The sequence below is a fragment of the Tyto alba genome, unplaced genomic scaffold (assembly GCF_018691265.1).
Source record: "Tyto alba isolate M040663 unplaced genomic scaffold, T.alba_DEE_v4.0 Super-Scaffold_38, whole genome shotgun sequence".
In the NCBI taxonomy this organism is placed as follows: domain Eukaryota; kingdom Metazoa; phylum Chordata; class Aves; order Strigiformes; family Tytonidae; genus Tyto; species Tyto alba.
This window is the reverse complement of record NW_024881313.1, coordinates 4,549,528-4,573,542: the sequence shown is the minus strand read 5'-3', so window position 1 is coordinate 4,573,542 and position 24,015 is coordinate 4,549,528. Positions and strand designations below refer to the sequence as shown.

Genomic DNA, 24,015 nt, shown 5'->3' with positions numbered 1-24,015 from the left:
GTTCCAAACAGGAAGCAAGATGAGCAGAAAGTAGATTTTGTTTGTGGATAAGGCTGGTATTTTCCAGTTATTGTTGCTGAATGATGAATAATAACCTTAGTATTACAGTGATCTATTTTCCTAGATATATTATATGCCTTGGGTTTTTAAACTTTAAGAAATGTCTTAAGCAAAATTTTATATGTACTTCTTATTTAGTGTGAATAAATTAGAATTTCCACATCACGTGGCTCTAGGGTTAAAGAAATAGCAATTTAACAGCTACCTGAAAATCCAGTTCCTTTCCATAATGCAGACAAATCAACAAATCAATGACCTCATTTCATCATTTCTTATCTATTTATAACTACAGATATTTGTTTTAATTTTTGTTAGTTTTGATACTGAAGGCACTTATGTAAATATATTTTCTTTTTATCTACGATGCATTTATAGGTCTTGGCATCAAAGACAGCATGGTACATACACATACGTAAGAAATGCTGAATAAAATCTTGAAGGACTTATGGGATACAGCATGAGAAACTTCTTGATTTCTATTTGACTTATAAAATGAGAAATAGAAGGGAAGACTATATATTTACTAAACAAAGCTCTCAAAAAAAAAAAAGTAAAGGAACTGGCATAGATGGAGCTTAAAAACATGCAGTTTTTGTTTTGAAAGAATAAGTTAATATTGCACAAAACATCTGGTATACCACGCAGTTATAAAAGGAAACATACCCTAGTCAAAAGAACAAAGGTTAGGAGGAATAAATGAGGCAATTATAAGCAGAAAAGCTTCTATATCTGATTAGTTAATTTTATGACTTGCTTCCTTGGAGACCAGAGAGCCTAGCTCTTTATATAGGAGCATGACACCTTTGTCTTTAGTTCTGAGTATCTCTGGTTCAGTTCAGTCCCAATGTGTATTATTAGAGGAGAAGAAAGGAAGTGCGTAATTGGAACCTGAATTTATATACATCTTCTTATTTGAAACTATTATCTCCAGTATTCTTAGAGGTTTGCAAGTTATCAGCTGAAGACTCTGTAGCCCATTTTCATCTTTCAACCAGAAGTTGAAAAACATACTCTATTGGGCACACAAAAGCTGTATCAGGCTCACATTTCCACTTGGCTTATGTAGATAGGATATAGCTGGGTTTTGGTTACAGATTTAAACAATTCTTAAGCAACACAGATATATAGAAGACACAGTACAGTAGCCATCTACACAGAAACTAATTTATTCCATCCAGGTCTTTCAAAATACTAACATGCCTTTTACATGAAGAAAATTAGATTAAAAATGTACACAGACTGGGACAGTACTTCCACAACCATACAAAGGAAAATCATTTTGCTACCTTAAAGTAAGTAACAAAAAAAGTGGGAATTAAAGTGGGAATTGTAAGCTTGGCTTTTTGGTACTGTTAACAAATATGATTAATAATCCCAGAGAAAACCTACCTACCTGGTTCAACAGGCAGCATATAAAACATTTTTTTATTTTTTGGGACTTTCTGTCTCAGAAATAAAGTAGAATGATTTGAAAGCTATTAAGAAACAGTAAGCATTTGAAATCATTAAGAATATGTGTGTAACTTTAAAAAACATACCAAATACTAATTGCTGATTACTAACATAGACCCTAGTGGCTCAGAGTAGCAGTCTACCAGGTTCTGTACATATTCTGATACTTGTCAGTTCAAGTAAACTTTTGCAGTATGCAACTGGACACTGCAGACTTTTCTTCATACTGGTCATTGGTTTATGCCCTTCAATATGCACACCTGTTGATATTTGTTCCAACATGCTTCCCTATTTTTTTCTTTATATTTACAGTAAGTCAATTAATAATTCTGCTTGCCTGAGATGCCATTCTTACTGAATACACTGAAGAAAGCTCTATTTTTATGCTGCTTTATGCATCAGATGATTTCAGTGACACTCTCAAACTTCCAGATCTGAGATAAGATTCAAATATATGTAAACTGAAGCAAAGTAACTACATGGCACATATGCACTCTGCTGTGTGAAAAAGAAAGTGGTAACTATGAGGAAGGGGAAAGACGGTAGGATATTGAAGCTGCCCACTTGCTTAGAGCACTGTTCAGTATTGTCCCTTGTTTGTAGCCTTACAACTTTCTCCAAGTTTCACCCCAAGTGGTTCCATATTCTCCTGCTCAGCCAGTTTTCCCCTTACTATTCACCACCAACAGGCAGGTGGCTGCCTCCCAACATACACTACTTCCCAGTCCTTTACTTCGGAGGCTAAAGTGGAGTCACAGAATATGCAGACTTACGATCAAACATCCCTCATTCTCCATATACCTTGGTAGTAGCACTGCCTTTAAACAATGAACATTTGACAACATTTAGTGTCTCTTGGGGGGCATCTTTTCACCTCTGTAACACTGCTGATGGTTTTACCCTACCAGCCAGACCAAAAAGAAAGCAGCCCTTGGAGCCCAATGTTCCTTCTACAGCAGTTTCTACAAGGCCCCCTGGACCCACAAGTTTCCAAGTCCTGAAAAAAACGTTGGGATAGGATTTACACCTATAGATCAAGAAGAGGAAGTTATGTTCACGTATTTTCTTTAAGTGTGTTTTATTTGTATTTAAGCCTACCCATGTATTCTCTTCATGATTTACGACCTTGAAACATACTTTTGGCTTTATTTTTGAAAGCATTACAGTTCACCTTTAGTATCACATATTAAGTCCTGCAGTAGATGCCAAGGATTCTATTACTATGGAAATAAGCTATCCAAATGGGCAGCCACAGCAAAGAGATCCCAGTACAGAACATGATTTAAAAATACAACCAATTGTTCAATACAGACTTCCTCTCCATTTGCCCAGCCTCTTACTCAAGACAGGTCCAGTTCATGCCCGAGGGTCTCAGCTGCTTTAACAAAATAAAAACAGTAGCTAGGAAAAGAAGCTGAAAAGCTTACTTTCCCACTTAAGGCCAAGATTCTGTAATTATTCAAGGGGAGCTGAAACTAATTATCAACAAGTGCACTTTATCATTTTATCTTTCAGGAATCTTGATGTTACTTCATTATTTAAAATAGCTGCAATTAGCTCGAACAGTTTAGACTTTCAAGGCATACAGTTTCTCTATCTAGATCTACCTACAATTTCCTTGCCACTGCTGGAAAATTCCCCTCTATCCTCTACACTGTCACATCAGAGTATTATTTTTGCATTGGTTTCTCCTTACTTGAGTTCAGTCTTTTGTTTCAGTGTTTTATACACCTATCCATCCACCCACAACTATCTAAACTGCTACAGCTTTGAAGTATGTCAAAAACATTCAAACATATTTCAGACACTTAGAAATGACCCAACCATCTGAGAGACTGAATGGATTTCTGGGTGTATTAATGGATCAACAAAAGCAATAGAACTGACTGGAACAGGGCCAAGATTTTGCAGGGTATATGGCAGGAAGGTAAACCTCCTTAATGTGATCAATTTCCTTCCCTCCTTTTTCCTTTTCATTCCTTCCTCTTCTCTCACCATAACCTTCCTTACCTCCAAGAGAATAAGCACTTAAATAATTAGATTTTTCCCCTGCCCCTGAGGACTGCACCTTGAAGCAGCAGGAAAGCTCATATGTCCTTATAACCCTTACAGCTATGCCAGCAGGAATTTTTAACTAGGGTCATTTAACCTGAAAAGGTCAAAGTTGGAACCAGATGAAAAGCAGCCCACTGGCTATCTAGACCTGGGGGAGGAGGAAGCAGGAGAAAGAAGGAGGTGAAAGAATAGGCCATCAACCTACTCTCATAAAAACAGCCAGAGAAGTCCAACAAGGTAGCAATTCTGGCTAACAGCATGAAAATTACTTGGGGTAGAATCATGTCTTTGCTCCAAGTGAAACCTCTCAGATTTAGACTGTATTCACTATGCTGTTTTATTTCTGGTTGTGATCTTAACCAAGAGAAAATAACAGATTATTTAATTGCATTGCATGAAAGAATCATTCAACACATTCAACACATACAGTTATTGTTGGAATAAAGAAAGTTCACTACTGTACCTGAGCACCCAAGTCCTGAAATTCTTTGCAAGCTTCTGGGAACACATCATAGGCAATAACTGGATATCCATGTTTTACCAGGTTTTTTGCCATTGGATTTCCCATGTTACCCAGCCCAATGAATCCAACTGGGGTTTTGGAAGCCATTGCCCTAGAACACACTGTTTTCAAAACAATAAGTATCAATATATTTGTATTTTAGAGTAATGCGTAACAATGATGTAACAAAAGCTACCACGTAATCTGTTTTCACTGATTTAAACAACTTCATGCTTAAAAATTGTGGAAATGTGAATCCTATTCTACAGAATTTAAACTATAAGTTATAGCTCACATTGGGCCACAAATACCATCACAGAATTATTTTTCTACATATCAAAGAAAATCATTTTAATTAGGAAAATGTGTTTCAAAAAGTATAGTAATAATCAAACTTAGCAACATCCCTGAAAGCTAAGATCTGAAAAGAGCTCAAACACAGACTTAAAGTATGGAGGTTTGTCTGTATTTTGTTATGTGTCTAAATCCTAAACTGGATATGCAAAATAAAGTTTTATATATAATTTACAGACTCCTTATTTGCAACATTGGTTGCAGCCTTGGGATATAGCACCTGTTCTCCAGAAATGGACTGAGGCTGCCACTTTATTTCATGCAGCCCCTCACAGGTAATAACTAGACTCTTCTGATCCTGCACTCAGATATAAACCAGTAATCTGAAGGTGAAAGTCTCCATAACGAATCACTGCAAATTCTTTGAGCCATGTAATCAGTTTAAAAGCAAATACTGAAAACTAGAGCAAACTATAATGTAAATACAAAAAGATGAAGTCTTTGCAGGAATAACTCCTGTATTCTATTTGCTGTACTACCAAGACAGAACTATAAAGCATAACCTACAATCTGCTGAAAACCCCACAGTTACCATCAGTTACTTTTTACAAGTAGTTAGCAAGTATCCAGTGCTGGGCAGTAAGTAGCCTTGCAGGCATTCATCTACTGCAATCACTGTCTCACCACTCTAAAACACTCCTAATCCACGGGCAACACAACTTGGCAGTGCGGAGATTTCTTTGCCAATTACATAAAATAATTTCTCCTTTACAACAAAGGAAAAAGTAATGCAGAAGAAACACTAAAGCATGTGGCAACTAAGCAGCCAGAAACAAGGCTAACCTAACTAGGGAACTACTGTAACTCTGAAGTGCACATACAGATGCCTAAGCTGGAACGAGACTCTAAGAGGTCTCAATGCTTAGCAAAGAATCCTCTCTAGGCCAATAACACTTGATTAATCATTTTAAAGTCTTTCTGACTTTAAGCTCCTTCTTAGCCAGCAGTGGTCACACTCTTTCATCTGCAGCACTATTTTGGAAGTGCCACATTTAATAAATCAGGTTCGTTGAGAGAACTTTGGTCTGAGACAGTTTCCACAGATGCCTGCAGCAATTACATAGCTAGAGAAGTAGCACGATTTAAAAGAAAACTGCATTGGGAAAATGCTTAGTGCAAACTGAGATAAGTCAGGAAAAGAGCACATTGCTTTTTTAAGAAGTGCTACATGTCAAATCTAGGGAACAAATTAATAAAGAGCCTAAAACCCACCATCAGCCATAGTAATTCTTCTCATGTTTTCTATGAGTCAGTCTTCCCCAGTACATCACTTATACTAATCTAAAATTTTCTTAGCCCAAAGCTTCCAGTCTCCCGAGGAGGTTCAGGTCCTGGTTTCCAGCACTTTTCTTCCTCTACCCCTTCGCATCAGTGGATCTTATTTACCTTGACTTCAGTAAAGCTTCCAAAACAGCCTCCTCTAGTATCCCAGTAGCCAAACGGGGAAAGCATGCACTGGACTGGACTGCACCATTGCCTGATGGAAGAAATACGGTCTGGGCTGTTGGGCTTAAACGACGATCAGTGGTTCAAAGACTAGGAAGAGTCAGTTATGCGTGATGCTCTTCATGGGTCAATACTGGGGCTGCTGCTGTTTAAAAACTTCATCAATGACTGTGATGATGGGACATAAACACCCTCAGCGAGATCATGTGTGACACCAAACTGGGAGAAATGGCTGAAAACCACAGGGCGGGGCTACTATTCAGAAAGACTGAGAAAGACCAGAGCATGGAATCATTCGACTGAGAAGTGCCCCAAGAAGTTCAACAAAGACTAATACAATGTCCTGTACTTGGCGCAGGAGACATCACTGCAGGCTGAGGATGGCTAGACTGGTTGCAGCTCTGTAGAACCTCTGGATTCCCACAGCCAACAAGTCAAGCATGAGTCAGCAGTGCATCCTTGCAGCACCAGGTTAATGACGTACTGCGCTACATTAGCAAGAGCATTCCCAACAAGTCAAAGACACTGGCAATTCCACTCTACACAGCACAATACTTAAGAAATGCAGTCAAACTGCAGACAGCCCAGCAGACATCCAGTAATATGACTGAGGAGCTGGAGAACACGGCATATGAGCAGAGGTTAAGAGAACTGTTATTGCTCTGCTTGGAGAAGCAAAGGCTAATTGCAGTCTTCTAATACCTGTGAAGTAGGAGGGAAGAAGAGTTACAGAACAAATGAAGCCAGATTCTTCACAGAGGTGCACAACAACAGGACACGGGACAATGGCCAAAAGCCAGGAAGGGAAATTCCAGTTGGAAATAAGCATCCCTGATGAGGAGAAAGGTTCTGCACCAGAATAGACTGCATAGAGAAGTGGTGGAATCTCCATGCTTGGAGCAACCTTGGAGCACTCTGAGCAACCTGATCTAGCTTTAATGTTAGCCTTGCTTCCAAACCTCAGTTTTCTTTGTTTCTGTGAATTCTAAGTAACCTCATCAGAAGAATACATCTGGCTACCACCTCTAGGCTCATTCTTGTAGACTCTTCACTTTTATCCTCATCTCTTCTTTTCTCACACCATCTCATGGACATCTAACCATCACCTCAAACAAAACATCAGGAAATCTCTTAATCATCTTCAGAAAACTTTCTTGATACATTTTTCCTGTATCAGTTCTGACACAAGCAGTGATGCCTGTCACTCATACCTACAGCCTAGAAGACCCACCCATGAGTTGCTTAAATCTCACTGATTCCTCCTTCATCAAATCTGAGATCTCAGCTATTTCAGAACCTGGCCACCTGCCTCAAGTTAAGAGACATAATATTGCCTTGATCTTCATGGAAATATTGGGAATTAAGAAGGACATTTTGCCCATGCTACTTTCTGTCACTCCCTCTCTGCATCCTGCCTTACTTTTCTTTACCATGTCCCACAAGACTGCTTTGCTTTAATGACTTTTCATGACTATCATCACATCTTACTATTAAGACATCAACCAGTAATTGGACTGCAATGACAGACCTACTGCCAACAAGCATTTCTATTATTTCTCTAAGGCAGCTCTTCACAATGCAAATATCCATAAAACTAACTCATTCTTCTACTATAAGTCCTTCCTTAAAAATCTTCATTTTTCAATATCCCCAGAAGGCATAGCAACAGTTACACTGGAATACAAAGCAACATGCTGATCGGTATTATTAGTTTTGTGTTACTGTATTCTATTATTTCTCCTTTTGTCTGTCCCTGTCAATTTTCTCTTAGTTCATGAATCAGGGACCAATTTCTGTTCCTCTCTGACTAGAACGTATTCAAATCCACAGGAATTGGGACCTGTTAGAGAAATAGTCCAATTCCTGACTCAGTTTCTGACTTAGTAGTTTGTTGTAATTTTTCACGGCCCGGTCTTACATTAGTCACTTTAAAATGATATCATTTGATTAACAGCTCTGAAAAACCTCCAGATCTCCCGGTATTCAAATACAGGAAAACTGCTTTAAAGGATTGACGAAATTAGCTCACAGACATACCTAATAGAGCTGATTTCAATTAAATTTGAATCAACTGCATATAGCATCATGGCATATTTTTTAATGACTACTTCAGACAGTGGGGGTTTGCCAAACAGAGGATATTTAAGAAGACATGATTTTTCACATCTTCATATTAGATGAAACTCCACAGGTGCTATCATGGAAAGTGATGTCCAGCTTGAATATCTAGGCACTGTTTACCATTTGATACAAGGCACAGACTTGTTTTTTAAATAACTGTATAATTCAGACATCTAAGGACTGATATTCTGCAAACCCACATACACGTACGCTTAATTAATCCCATCAATTGTATAAGCATTTGCAGAAACTGTCCCTGTGGTATTGAGTCCATTTTACTTCAGCCATAAAATCTACAGTAACCTTCTACAATCACATGGCTGGAAAAATGCCCAGTCCACATTCAGCTTCTAACAGAGGGCAGAACATCAGAAGTAACAGCAATAGAAGCTACTTTTAAATCACTGATACCATGTGCAACTAATTCTACCTCACTGGGAACAGAACCAGCAAATAGGTTAATCTGTAGATCAAGTTAATTGTGAGCAAAACCAGCTACAGCTACACTGACTCCAAAGATTTTGGGCCTTCCCCAGGAGAATCTTCATTATTCTCTTGAGGAAATACACGCTTGCAGAGCCCCATACCTACAAAGACTCCATTGATGAGGAAGAACAATTTATGACCCTCTGTCCATATTGGGGGCTTACAGACAGTACAGATAAAAATCTTTTGCTTTGAAAAGTCAGCACACAATAGAAACACTTGAGGTAATCTACAATTTCACAAGAATTTTACCTTAAAAATAATCTAATTAAAAAATCAGCAAGAGTTTATGAATCTCTGAATGCCTTTTCTTGAACAAAATACATCCATTAAGAGGGTAAATTCAGAGATGCACAGATTCCAGTCCTGTCCTTAGAATACCTGGCCTGTCGATGACCTAAAACTGCTCTTTTCAAGCTTCTACATAAAGATACTGGAAACAATTTTTTTATTAACCTGAACGACAATGGTTACAAGTTTAGATCATTTCAGATGTTTACATTTCAGTTTATACTATCTCCCAAAGTAATGGCTCTTACAGTTTCAAGAAAATTTCAACTCTAGTGGTGCTTGAATTCACTGCAAATACTAAACTGCATGCAGTGCACAGGACATCTCTTTGTATTCAAAGAAAAAGGAACTAATAGCTGGATAGGACCACAGACAGTAGAGCTGGAAAAGGTCCAATATGCTTGTACTCTGAGGGAAAGCACAGTCTAACTGGCCAAGAACAGAACTGAGAAACCAGTAACTTTCAAATTGTAATCTCAATTATATTACTTATTTTTTGGCTTTATAAAATCTATTTTGAACCATGTTCACCAAAATGTCTAGCTCCTGGGATGGAATACCTAGCTCCACACTCAAATGAAACCAATAAATCTGGCACAAGGGATAATAGCCCACATACTCCTGTCCCATATGTATTTCCTAATCACAGTGGTTGCAAGTCATATTAACATTCTTGTTCTCTCCGGGTGAGTGAATCTTGAGCTCTTTTCCAACCCAGTAGGTGAGATTTAACAGGAGCATGGGAAGATGCCCAGAGGAAGCTCAACTACTGAAGTTGCTGGTTTTGCTCAGGGCTTTATGAGAATGTACAGTTGCATATGAAATAACTTGACAAGGAGAGAGGAGAAACATGATGACAATTCAATATGAGCCACTAAATTAAGAATTTTACCACTGATTTACCATCTTAAGTTCTGGTACAAGTACAATAGAAGACACCATCCCTTTTCTCCTTCCTGCTTTGAAAGAAAGGATCAGAGAGAGCTTCTTTGTTTTGTGCAGACTTCTCTATGGAAACTCATAAAACCTCTGCTGAACTAGATCCTGGATGGAACTAGATGGAGAAACACAGAAGTTAGAGGCCAGCTGTACACAGGCAGAATCAGGTCTTTCTGCTCCTAGATGCTTTGCCAATGGAATTTAAATTGCCCCAGGGTCACAGGCTTTTAAAGGTTATACAATGATTTTGACAACTGCACTCTGCCAAAATCATAATTTAGGAAGATTACAAGACTCTAAATTTGGCCAGCTTTACATTGAAAACATCCCACTTGCTTTTCCTTGCCTCTATAAGGGTCTCCTGATCTAAAACAGACATACTATCTTGTAACAGTCAGTCTTCTTACCTCATTTTTCTTATCTGTAGCTATCTCATTAAATGCTTGCTAATGCATTAATGACAAAAACATGTAGCAAGTACTTTTCATCTAAAAAGAATATCAAGTGTACACTTGATCCCTTAATTGAGTAATGTGATGGACTTCTGATCAGCAGGTCTTTCTGTCATAATCCTTGCTTAGTAATTAATGCTTCTCTGCACCAGAGCATGGAATCATTCCACAGTTCAAACACAGCTCCTGCATCAACTAAAGTACTATTTAGTTATTAACTGAATGGGTTCCTATTACTCATTCAAAAGTATTTGTAAGGACATTTTCCCCCCCTAGCAGGGTACCATCTTCTTTGATGAACAGCTCCCTCAGTTGACGAATCTTTATTCACCAGAAAATCTTCCTTTCTCAGCCACAATACCTCACTAACCCTTCCTTCATTCCCCCCAAGCAGTCCCCAGAAAGGATTTTTCCACATCCATTAAAAATGTATTTTTAAGTAAAGTCATATACACCCTCTCCATGAAGCACCTTTGCCAGCGACTGCCAGCTGTGGATCACAAGACTACACGGTCTCTATGCAACTGCTAATACACAAACATACATACCCAAGATGCTCCTTCAAAATCTGCCCTTGGCTATTTTCCTCCCAGATGATTTAACAGCCTCTGGTATAAACACACAGAAGAAATAATCCATCATGGCCTGCACCAGCTGCAAAGAGCAACTGACCAAGCAACTAAGGAGCATTCAGCAATCAGTAACAAAGCCAGCCGGCTCGCTAACTGAGCCGTGGTGTTGGACAGCTCTCGGAGCTGGCAGAGTTCCTTCGCTAGGATGGCATTTCACTCAGAATGACAGTTGATGAAATCACTACACAAAAGACAACTTTTTGACTATGCAAACCTAAAGAAAATGATGGCAAACCTAATAAACGCATTAGAGATTTGGAAACCTTGACATATAACTAAGCAGTAGAGCTTAGCAGTTAAGAAGGTTTAATGCTTAGACCTTCATCCCATAAACACTTCTCAGAATCAACAGGACTTTCAGCACAGTCACTACTGACTAAGTAAGTCAGAGCTTAATCGCTGTCCGTGAAACTCTGTTCTGTGGAAGTTTCTTGGGAGAGTCACAATTTCTCCTTAGTCACAGTTTCTTGCTCAGGTCTTCAGGCAAAGACAAACTATATTTTTCAACTTTAAGGGCCAGTGTAGTGTTTGGGGTTGCTTTTCACATCTGTGCACACCATCAAGAAGCAAGATCCCTTCCATCTTCTCTCCATTAAACATGACCATTGGAATATTGACCAAGCCAGCAGATTTCAAATCTCTTACAGAAATATCTGACAGCTACCGTGCACAGAAAGTTCGAAACACATTGAAAGCTACTGCTTTCAACTGTGGTATCACAAAAGGTACTAAATACACAAACAGGTCTCCTGTATTTAACTTTACTAGCATGTGACCAATATGGCTGCTGCACCTGAGCTGTTACTTAGCACAACACCAAAGCTGCAACTATAAAATAAAAATCATGCATTAGTGGAAACGAGACAGTCAAGCTTAAATAACACTGAAAGCTAATTTCAAAATTAAGCATCAAACACTTTTCACTGATCAGTTTAAATGAGGTTTAAAGGGGAATTACAAATTTTTAAAAGTTGCTTACTTAAAAGTAATTAATTTTGGAAATGCTTTGTTAAGTGTCAAGATTTTAGAACCATATACCATTTAAAACAATGTATTTCTTCCACTTCGCCACCTGAAAAACCTTCACCTATTTGTTGGGAGCCTAACTATACAGTGACATACACAAGCAACAGACTGCTATCAAAATGACACTGAAAAGACTACTGAAGGTATATTTTCAATTATCTACTACAACAGTCAAACTAATTGGAAACAGTAGTGTGATTTTCAGGACTCTGGAAAGGGAAAAGGTCTAGGTCCAGTTCTGCAAATACACTCTTCCTTCCCTTGTACTGACAGGACATTTAAAGGTGTTTGCTCCTTCTGCTGCCCATGAATCAACCATACATGCCAGTGAGTGCCTGTGGAGCTGCAACAGGAGGAAGTGCCGCTGGATTTACCTTCAGTTTAAGGAAAACAATTGGGTACAATGATCGAGAGGGTTGAACAGCCCAAATCTGGGTAACGGGTACTGCTAACGTGTCACCGGTGCCACAGGAAACACTTGTGGGCTCTGATAATTTCCAAGCACGCTATTTTAAGCCAACGAGTGTAAACATTTACTGAGCTAAGCCACGCCGAAGCTCCGCTCCGGCCCCAATAAGGCGGGAGCGGGAGCCGCTTCGCGGGAGCACGCCGTGCCAGCTCTGACCCCCCAGCGCTCCCCCGAGGGCTCCCTCACCGGGGGCGCTGCACGGCCAGGGGGCTTCGGGGCCTGCCAGGCGCGGGGCCGGCCGCTGCACCGGGTCCGCCGGGCGCGGAGGGCCCGCGGCTGCCAAGGGCAGCGCGGCACCAGCGCTCGCCGGCCGAGCCCCTGGGAAAGGCCGGGCCTTTCCCCGCCCGGCAACGACCGCCCGGCGGTCGGAGCGGAGCCGCTCCAGCCGAGGGGAGGGGCAGGTCCTTACCCATCGCCGCTCGGGCGGCGGCGCGCACCCGCCGGTGCCAGCGCCACCAGCCCGCAGGTCCCCCGAGCACCACAGCCGCGGCCATGCTGCGCCCCCGCGCCGAGTGACCTCCGGCCCGCCGCCGCCGCCGCCGCCGCCCGCCCCGACACCGCCCCGCCCACGCGCCCTGAGCGGCAGCGGCTGCAGTCAACCACAGGCGCTCCTGGGCGGGACCCAGCCAATGGGAGCGAAAAGCCATTCCCCCTCCCAACCACCGACGCTGTCGGACGGCCCCGCCCACCGCCCCGTGACGGATGGGGCAGGCGCGGCTGCCCGCGGCCGGAGCGCGGGGCGGGACGGGGGCCGGGCCGGCGCTGGGGCGTCTTATTGGGGCGGCGGCGGGGCCGGGGGGCTGCTGTATTCCGGTGCCGGAGGCTCCCCGGGGGGAAGTATTTCCTTCCTGCTCTCGTTCTGGTCTGCGCCTGCCCGCAGCTGCCTCCCCTTCCCGCGGCGCCGCCGGGAGGGACGCTTGGCTGAGGGGAGGAAGGCGCGGCCCCGGGCTGCTGAGGGCTGCGGTGCCCGTAGCAGAGCGGGAGCGGCGCCTTCGGGGTGAGGGGAAAGGCCGCCTTGCACTGCTTTTGTCCACTCCGATGGCAAATAAGCGCTGGAGCCTGTGACAGGCTTAATCGTTGTGGGTTGACTCTGGCTGGACACCAGGTGCCCACCAAAGCCGCTCTGTCACTCCCCTCCTCAACTGGGCAGGCGACAGAAAACAACAAAAGGCTCATGGCTTGAGATAAGGACAGGGAGAGATCATCCATCCAGTTCCATTCTGGGCAAAACAGACTCGACTTGGGGAAACAATTAATTACTACCAATCAAATCAGAGTAGGATAATGAGAAATAAACCTTAAAAACACCTTCCCCGTGCCTAGCCCTTCTTCCCAGGCTCAACTTCACTCCCAATTTTTCTCTACCTCCTCTCACTCAATGACACAGGGGGATGGGGAATGGGGGGTGCGGTCCCTTCATCACCCCTTGTCTCTGCTGCTCCCTCCTCCTGAGGAGGAGGGCTCCTCACACTCTTCCCCTGCTCCAGCGTGGGGTCCCTCCCACGGGAGACAGTCTTCCACGAACTTCTCCAACATGAGTCCTTCCCACAGGCCACAGTTCTTCATGAACTGCTCCAGCGTGGGTCCCTTCCACGGGGTGCAGTCCTTCAGGCTGCTCCAGCACAGGTCCCCCATGGGGTCACAAGTCCTGACATCAAACCTGCTCCAGCGTGGGCTCCTCTCTCCACAGGTCCTGTCGGGAACGTGCTCCAGCGTGGGCTTCCCACAGGGTCACAGCCTCCTTCAGGCATCCACCTGCTCCAGCGTGGGGTCCTCCACAGGCTGCAGGTGGAGATCTGCTCCACCATTAACCTCCACGCTCTGCAGGGGCACAGCCTGCCTCACCATGGTCTTCCCCATGGGCTGCAGGGGAATCTCTGCTCCGGTGCCTGGAGCACCTCCTCCCCCTCCTTCACTGACCTTGGTGCCTGCAGAGTTGTTTCTCTCACATATTCTCACTCCTCTCTCCAGCTGCAATTGCTTTTGCCCAGGGTTTTCCTGCCTCTTCTTACGTATGTTATCCCAGAGGCACTACCGCTGCCGCTGATGGGCTCGGCCTTGACCAGCGATGGGTCCCTCCTGGAGCCGGCTGGCATTGGCTCTGTCAGACACTGGGGAAGCTTCTAGCAGCTTCTCACAGAAGCCACCCCTGTAGCCCCCCAGCTACGAAAACCTTGCCACGCAAACCCAATACAATTGTGCCCAGAGCACAATTCCCAATGGCCTGGCACAGTGTTTATCAACATCAGTAATAGCTGTATTCGAACAAGTTAGCGAGAGCTGTGCTGCTCACCCACAGCCCAGCATCTGACAGGGCTTGCAGACCTCGCTGGCAGTTTGGGGGGAAATTCAGGCCCTTCAGGGGTGTGAGGGAGCAGGCCAGGCTCTGAGGGAGGGCAAGCTGGGGGCGGGTGAACGCTGCCTCCTCAGAGCAAGGCTTCAGCTCCAGTTCTGCAACTGCCACATTCGTCTCTCTTGAACAAAATAGTTAATTTATTTTCCTATCAGAAAAACTTGCCTTAGTTTGTTGTGAAGGAATGCTGGGTACTCCCTTAGTCATTAGGTTACTCCTGTTAGGTCAGAGTTTTTTTTTTAGCTGTTATGTGGTATCATTTACAAACTTCTGGGAGAATGTAGTCATCAGGGGTAGATCTCGGGTCTCGCAAATTCAGCTATTCACTCAGTTATACGTTAGCACAGAAACAACAGGCTCAGTATATGAGCTTGGCTCTTCTCTTGATACCATAATATATTTTTTTATATTTGCCCCTAGAAAGCAATGGACGGTACACTGTTAAATTAACTCAGCTCAACATAAAGGAATTTTGTGGGCAGTGAAGATGGCTGTGTTTATATAGTAGCTGTACTCTTGCATGTGTGAGTGCTACCACACAACAGGCTGATCTCATACTGTGGCGACTGAGGCACGGGCTCAGATCATGTGTGATGCTGAGACACTTTATTTCAGCACGCAGGCTGCTTATATACCTTTTGAAAGTTACAGTATTTTTCCATCATGTTACAGTACTTTCCTACCAGCTTAACAACATCAGGTGTTTATGCACTAATCATGCAGTCCTGGCAGTTTTCTTGCTTCCTTCTTTCCCAGCAGCAGCCGAAAACATCAGTGTGCGTATTAACATTTTTCTCATAACAAACACATGTTAAAACCAAAACACAGCACTCTTCTAGCTACCAAAAAGAAACATTAACTCTACTTTTCTCAGGGTCGACTTAGCAGGAGCCTCTCAGTACTTGTGTTCAAGCTGAAGGACCTGCTCCAAGGCCTAGCATGCATTTCCATTTTGTCTCCCCTGACACATACCCTCACCTAGTTGCTTCTTTCTCTCATTGCCTCTCAGCTCAACACTGAGACAGAATATGGCTTGAGAAGAAAAAAAGATCCCTGCAGTTAAGGCAGTGGAAAGAGACACACAAACCCAGAAACTCTTTCATTTGCTAGCAATTTGCAAAACATCTGAAGCCCCAGAGACTCGTATATACCAATATTTTTATAAGCTCACTTGTCTCTCCCACCATGTCATTTGAAAAGTGCCAAGTGAATGAAGCTCCTGAACTATGTTTACTTTTCTCCTCAGTGGTGACAAGGTTGACAACCATCTTGAGCACAATTTTTGCTGGGATGAGAAGAGGTGTGATTCCTCATCGAGCCAGCTATGCTGGCAGAAGTTAGTACTGAGGTGTAGTCCAAATAAGGTCTCTGGAAGTCATTAAAACCTGAATTTTACACAGAACTTTGAAAACATGGGGGTTTTGCCTTCCAGCCTGATTCCTCACTGCCTTACATTTTCAGAATCATTGACCCCTTTCCAACTGGCTGTAGACTGCTATCAAGTCTGAACTGAGTTAGAGAAGTGATTCATTTTATTTTTTGGATGGGTTAAGAACAGCTAAGTGGATCAAGTGAAGTGTCTATTGCTACGCTTAGTGTGGTCCTTGTATTCAGATTTTTAACTCTCATTACAAGACGCAACTTTACTTACATAGCTGCATCTTTCTCTAGGCTTCTATCATGTCTAAGAGGGTTTTATTTGTGTAGGTATAAATGAAGCATTCTTTGTTTAAGAGGTATATGATGAGGATTTCACTTTGTACCAGCATAATAAAATACACTATATTCACTTCCAAGCAAAGAGAAACTGGAAAAAGGAGGTTCCTATTGATAAAAGTGTAGTAGACAACCTTATATTACTTTGCCAACACACCTGTGAATACACTCCATTGTAACAGACATGCCCACTGTTATCTTACTACAGTTTTTACATTGCTTTTGTACAGAATGTGCTTTGCGGACAGATGAAATTCCTTCAGATTAGATTAAATGGAATCTCTGCTCACATGATGAACACTGATACAACTGATATTAGTAGTTTAGTGCTTCTAAGGCAGCCAGTATGAGAAGGAACCATTTGCAGGACTAGATGGTACAGGGCTACCATACTGCAGAGCATTTGCAGAAGGGAGAAAATTAAATTAATTGTGTTGCCGTGTTTTTTATTTTCTCCAAAATGCCCTCTATTGATGTTTGAATTCTCAGTAGGCTTACAGTAAAGTTGGCTCATTTTGTTAAAAATAATTTTACCTTTTGTAAAAGTTTATCTCACTATAAATTAAGCCTTCTTAGTTAATTTTGGTTTGTGTGTTTATCTCTTTGCCAACCTAATCACATTCTTTCCACAGCAAATGAAGGAAAAAGCTTTGTTAACTTCAAAATACATTTGTTTTAAGTAAATAGACATGAAAGCTTTTACTTATATTAAAACCCAGGATAAAAATGTTATGTTTTTTTTTCAACAAGGCAGCAGTATCTCCTTACTCACACCTAATAAGATCGTGTTTCATAAAGATTTGTATGTGATGATTTCTGAAAATTTTAACTAGCTAAAATGTAAATAAATAATTATTTGTATATCTTGGTTCTACAAATCGTTACTTTTTCCTTGTGTTAAGATTGGGGATACATACCTCATCTGAGTGCATGCAACCTCTACTTTTTAAAGTAAAATGCTTTAGAGTGATGTGTGTAAAGTCTAAAATTGCCTACAAAAATAAATTTATTAGATATTTTAAAATATCTTGAAGTGCCAAAAAAGCTTTCCAGAAATCAGTGATTACACTGCAAACATGCCACAAAGGCAAACTGCTAACAAGTGCGCTTTTGCCAATGGTAGAATGTTTGCCAACATTTAATTGGCTTTAAAGTTTTGTTCTGTCAATAGTGTATTGTGTCTTAAAAGCCATAATGCCAACCTAATGATTTAGGCATGAAATGAGACCTCAAGTTATCTGACTGGCTATAGCAGGAAGGAACTATTTTCTGAAGGAAAACTTGCTAGCCTGCTTGTTGCTCTAGCAGAATTCGGTTTGTAAAACATATCACAAAGAACAGTATAAAAATCGTATATGAGAATGACAAGTAGTAAACATATAACTGGTATGTATCTGTTTTCATCAGTAGATCTTGTAGTGCTTTATAAAAAAGAGTGCAGATGTCATAAGAACTGATCTTTTATCTGCCAAGCCCATCTAAGTCATTGTTGCTCTCCAAACCTAGGTATACTTGGAACTCCCCCAGTCAGTCCAGTCAGTTCAATTGCTTATTGACAGCATTTTATATTGGACCTGTGAAACATGCAGGATTTTTTTAAAATTCCCACTGCTTTTTCCCCAGCTGTTCATCCCCATCCTTGCATTACAATTTACGGCCCTCTCAGGTGTGCTGATGTAACTGTTGTTAACCAGCCTCCTTTCACGCATCTGTTTTACAGTCTGCCCCAACAAATGCTTGCACTGGCACACTGGTCCTCGCTCTAGAGGGACTGAACAGCCCAAGGTGCAATGAATGAGACAGAAAGCTCTTAAATCAGCTCCTAAACTACTGGGTATTGGTAATGTAAAACCAAATTCTTGGACATGGGAAGACTAATGACGTTCCCAGTGTCATACAACACATCAGTGACAGAAAAGGGAATGAAAATGAAACTTTTTTGACTCTCATTGTCATATAACCATGTCATACCCATTACCAGTATCACCATGTTCATTAAGCCACATTGCCTTGCTATTATTAACATATAGTTACCCTATCATCTTGCTTTGTAGACTACTGTTGGCATATTTCTGTAGGATCTGAGAAATGTGGAGAAAAAGAAACAGTAGCTTTATACTGCATGGTCCCGTATCCCAGCTTGTTAGATCATTAAAAACTTGTGTATATTTACTTACATCATACCCAATGAATGCTTAGTGATGTTGTAAATCTAGACCTTTGTGTTTAAGTGACTGAGATTTATTTTCTTACCCTGTAAGAAGTATGTGTAGACCTTAGGTGTGCTCCATAACATTCACGATGTTGTAACGTGGATGTTAAAATATGAGAACTTGTCAGAGCACTTCTCTACCTGTTGGTACATTGTGCCTACTAAGTTCCAGGATATATAAAGAAACATCTGCATAAACAGAAAATAATGTAATGAAGGCTACTCTTTTCATTCTTAGTGCTGAAAATATGGCCATGTTCATTTGCTTTAAAGGTCTCATCTAAAAAGACAGAACAAAGAGTTAAACCCCCTCCCTACAAACACAGAGCATTTATAGTATCTTGTTGTCAATTTGCATTTTCTTAGATTCAAGGATTTTTTTTCCCTTAATAAGGAACCTCTGAAAGCAAAGGGAAATACATGCACTGTGTTAAATTATGCTGAGGGTATCTGGATTCACTTTCAGAGCCTGCCCCTGACTTTACCTCTATTGATGCGGGATAATCACATTTGATCAGTTTTTAAAAAATTTTCCATTACTTTTGGGAGACCTCCTTTTCAGGACATGGAGTTTTATAGTCTGGGTTGATAACTAAGCACAATTTTCACTGAATTTAGTGAGAGTTATAGGCATATGACACCTGTAAAATGGGACCTTCATTGTGGAGTGATATTTAAATACAACATTAACACTACTAAGTATAGCCAAAAGAAACTACAGTGGATGCAACAGCACATTTGAGACTTAAATCAAAATGAATTGGCAGCCAAGCCTACAGTGTTTCATTCCTCCTTTTAACCTTTCATCTAGCATTTGTTGCGTTTACCTCTCTGCATTGGAGAGCTTTCATACTGTTTGTAAAATGCAATAAAACCATAGTGGGGCTGCTCAGGAAGCCCTGAGCCGCAGATAGTTGGAGCTGGGAGAGCATTCCAGAGAAATATCCCTGCATATTTCCTCTCTGACTGGTCACTGCTGGAGACAGACTACTGGGCTAGAGGGATCCTGAGTCCAACATAATACGACATACTTCACACTTGTAAATATCTGAGTTGGGATTCTCAGGGCAGCATTCATTTCCTAGCTGTGTGCACTTTGCTAGATAACACTGGAATGTATATGCAGCAATGCAAGTGGGTATTTTTGACTACAGAAGAAAACAAACAAACAAACAAACAACCCCGAACCAAAAACCTTGTGTAATCTGAACTGCTTTATTTCTTGCTGAATTGTATTATATATTCTGCAGCAGTATGTACTTTAGTAATCAACCATGAGCTGAATATGTGCAATATTCAGAATGTTGCATGTACTTAAAGGGAAGCAAATTCCAGGCTTCTGTGGGAATGTAGTGCCCTGGGGGGAACCCAGAAACTTTGTTTTGGTATGAAGACTTACTGTTTTGTCAGAAGCATTTGTAGTTTGGAAGGAGGTTGCATCTCACTGGAACATCAGGTGAATGTTAGAATGGGCAGGTTACCGTAGGGTACCAGTGCATATGTATTTGTACTAATTGATACCAAGTTCAGTTAAGCACTACAGCTTTTGCCCTCTTTTTAGCTCTAATAAATCCCATTAGGATGTTTAGGCTAGACTGCTGACTCGGTTTCTTAGAAGAGCTGAAAAGATTCAAGTACCTATTTCCTAGAATTCAATCATCCCCATCAAGTTATCTTCAAAATTCCACCCAAGTAGAATGCAATAGAGACACTTTATCTAGCTGAATTTCGTGGAAAGTGCTGTGGATTTTTCAAAGTCCCTGACGAGGTTTAATTCAGAGAACCAGTCCTTTTAGTCACAGCATTTTGCTAAATGAAATGTGTTGCAGTTCTGGTTATGGGCAACTTCAATCACTACTATCTTTTACAAATAAGTAGGAGTAGGATGTTGTATGTGGGTGATTGCATATAGGTTGTACTATAAACAATATGGAGCTGTTTGATTTGGAGAATTGACACAAAAAAATTGAAAGTGTAAGGACAGTTACCTGCGTAGCATCTCATAGCAATTTGGGGTTGATTTCATTTTTGTGTTTTAACTGAAAAATATGCTTAAGATTGTTTTAATGGATTTAGAATCTGTCAATATTTGTGTACAATAGCTTATTTTTACATGCTTATTTCACATGACAGAAATGCAAAGAGAATGACTTTGGTTCAGATTTAGATGAACAGCTTTTGTAAAAGCAGCTGAAGAAAGAAACAAATTCCAAAAGAAGTATTGTTACATATGATAAATATTTGCTATAAGTCATGGTCATTTTATTTTTACTTCTACCTGTAATGCACTACATATAGAACATACTGGTTAATGTGGGAATTGCACAAAACCAGTCACTCCTTCTGCCAGTTATGGGGTATTGACAGAGGAAGAGAATATTAATATGGTAGGGCAAGAAGGAAAAATAATGTGGAAAAGCTACATGGTAAGTTGATCTCAAACTTAAGGAGTCCAAGTAAGGATGAGGTAATTGTTGGCTGGGAATAGATGCACGCATATAAACCACAGAAAGAATAGTTACATTTTTTCCAGCCACCGTGTGTTTATCAGTCTAAAAGCATCAACCTCACATTACTCTGATAAAATCCTGAACTAACCTTATGATACAGAAGGAGGAATCTGGGCACTAATTGAGTACTTGGGTTTTCCTACCATTGCTTCAGAAGCATTTTCTTTGTGTGGCATGCTTCTGAGCAATGTCTTGGCTTTACCAAAATGGGAGGTGATCTTGCTCCTATTGACATTCTTGAGAGTTTGTTCTTGATTTTAGAGGGAGCAACATATGGTCCCCAGAGGAGCAAGGTGCATTAGGGGATATTCCTCATCACTGCTTTGCTAGAAGAATTAGTAACCAGGAACATAACCTACTGCAGATCAGGAGAGCAATTAATTTGGACAAAGAGACACTGTTACTTAAGTAATATAATTCAACATAAAAGAACCAGCTTTTATTTTCTATACTTTGTTGCAAAATTTTGACTCAATTTTATGTTTTGTGCGTTCAATTAATAATAAATCTAATTCCTCTGGGATTTTAGTTATATAGAGGATAGAGGAAATATCAATTTAATGCGCAAAAGGGCAGAGAAGACATTTACAAAAGCAGCACACAAATCAACCTGGATCAAAATATCTCCATTTCACACAAAGACAAAACTACTGCCATTATTGTGGTCCTGTATTGTCTGTATTGCCCGCGTTGCCTAGACTGTTTTGTCTATTGAAAGATTTTTGAAAGGAATTTGTAATAAAAAGTTTTGGAATGTATACCAACTTGAGGCAATTAGTTGAAGAATCTTTATTTTAACAAATCTCCATTCTGCCCTATTGAAAGTTTAAGATGAATACGCTTTAAGTAACATTTAAGAGTTCTAAATACAAACTGCACATTTAGTTTAAGTCTAGTACTATAATTTCACCATGTAGCATGCATACCTATGGAATAGTTTATTACTAATTTTGTTTAAAATCTCTGTTATATATTAACACATTTCCCTGCTACAGACTATTTTTATAGGTTACTTTTAAGTAACAGCACTTAAGAAAAGTAATGGCCTCAGTGAAAAATTACAGAAGAAACTATCAGATAACAATACTTTTTAGAAGGAATATGCTGCTTGTTCATAAAAAATGATCCATGTTTCATCTGTGCTAGCTCTGATATAAATTCCAGTAGAACAGAGCCGCTAGGGTATTGGTCACCAAAACAATAGGATCACTTGGTAAAGGTCAGTATTATAGTATCATAGCTCTACCAAAACAAACATTAAAAAAAATAAATTAAAAAAGGAAAAAAAGGAGAGAGGTGCAGTAATTTCCTTTCTTAAAATAAGAAAAGGCTTTTGTAATGTACAACTTAAAGAAGTTAAAAAGTAATTTGATTTATGTTGTCTGAGCTGGGAGATAAATTAAGAGTTTATATTACACAGAGGGAGATGTTGTTTACACTAAATGTAACCAAGTTAATCTATTTAAGAAAGACATTTAAGAGTCTCCCCTAAAAGCATGCAATCCTAAACTAAAATGGGGCTACAATTTTAAGCCTAATGCTACCAGTAATAATAATTAGTACCACTAGTAACAATAAAAATAACAACAATATCACCACTAACAACAAATGAATTTACTCTGGACACCTTGAATATAACTAAATATAATTGAAATGTAAATCTGTTTTTTTGTGCCTGCCTTTTGATATCTGACAAATTCTAGGAAAAGATGCACAAGAAAAAACACCATGACAAGCTTCCAAAATCCAGAGTTGTTGATTTAGGAAAATGAGTTTTCTGAGTCAGACTTCCTCATTATTACTATTTCTGTAAAACTGACATAGTATGCCTGCTCATGTATAAAAACTGATGCTTTGATTTACAAATAAGATGCAATACAGAATATTTTATATGACTGATTTGTTTGAAAGCAAAATACTTTTTGAACGGTTAATTTTTTTCCCTCAATAACACATTATCTTAACTGAACATGAAATCAAACTTTGGCTTGTTACTGTTAAAAATGAACATAAATGTATCATTATCACTAGAGTAATATAATCCTATTATCGTTTTATTAGATAAGCAGTGACAATGTTGTGTTTGTAATAGCCTCTAGAGATACAATAAATCTAGCAGGGGAATGTCAGCCTGGTCCAAGACAGATTAAATGTAGAGAACTGGAATAGAGTTCCCAGTAAACAAACACTTTGTGGTCAGAAGGTCGTACTTGCTCAGCTGTTCTTCATAAGCCCTATTGGAAATAACTTTCATACCATTTCTGAGTATATTTCATGCTACCTAATAATACTGAGGGCCAAGTACAGTTGTGATACAAATGATTTCTAAGTGAAATATTGAGTGTAAAATGATCAAAAAGCAATATGTAAATGGAAAATCAGGATGATGTTAGACATCCAATGGGTGCAGCTCATAAGATCTGTTCTTTTGTGGGGAAAAATGCATCCCACTTGGAAGCTTGTGCAAACCCCATTGACAAATGAGCTGATTTGGCCTCAGCAACCCTGTGATTAGTACATCAAAAACTAAGGCTAACTGTGTTTGAATTTAGAAGAGGACTAGGAAGAATATTCAGCCAATGAACTCTCCCTTGGCAGTTGACTAATTGCAGCAGAAGAGGGACTGCAAGTCAACAAAGGTCTGGGAAGGAGAGAGAGAGAACCACAGATTGAATTTGCTTTTGGCATCTCTTCTAACAGGGAGAGAAATGCATGGATTCTGGTAATGCGAAAATAAATAAACAGATAGAAAGATAGAAAGATAGAAAGATAGAAAGATAGATAGATAGATAGATAGATAGATAGATAGATAGATAGATAGATAGATAGATAGATAGATAGATAGATAGATAGATAGATAGATAGATAGATGGATGGATGACAGGTAAGTCGATCAATGTGCAGTTTGTTACAGGTAAAATTCTCAAAAACTTGTAAGA

General features: G+C 40.3%; 1 protein-coding gene across 1 annotated transcript in view; it reads right to left on the bottom strand.

Annotated features, from left to right (window-relative positions):
- HIBADH (3-hydroxyisobutyrate dehydrogenase) overlaps positions 1 to 12,826 on the bottom strand; it is an 86,601-nt gene extending 73,775 nt beyond the window's left edge. The window contains exons 1-2 of the mRNA XM_042802190.1: positions 12,695 to 12,826; positions 4,031 to 4,191 (exon numbers count right to left, since the gene is read on the bottom strand). Of these exons, the coding sequence (XP_042658124.1) occupies positions 4,031 to 4,191; positions 12,695 to 12,779 (246 nt within the window). The 5' untranslated portion in view covers positions 12,780 to 12,826. The remainder of the gene's footprint in view (positions 1 to 4,030; positions 4,192 to 12,694) is intronic.
- Positions 12,827 to 24,015: the final 11,189 nt, after the last annotated feature.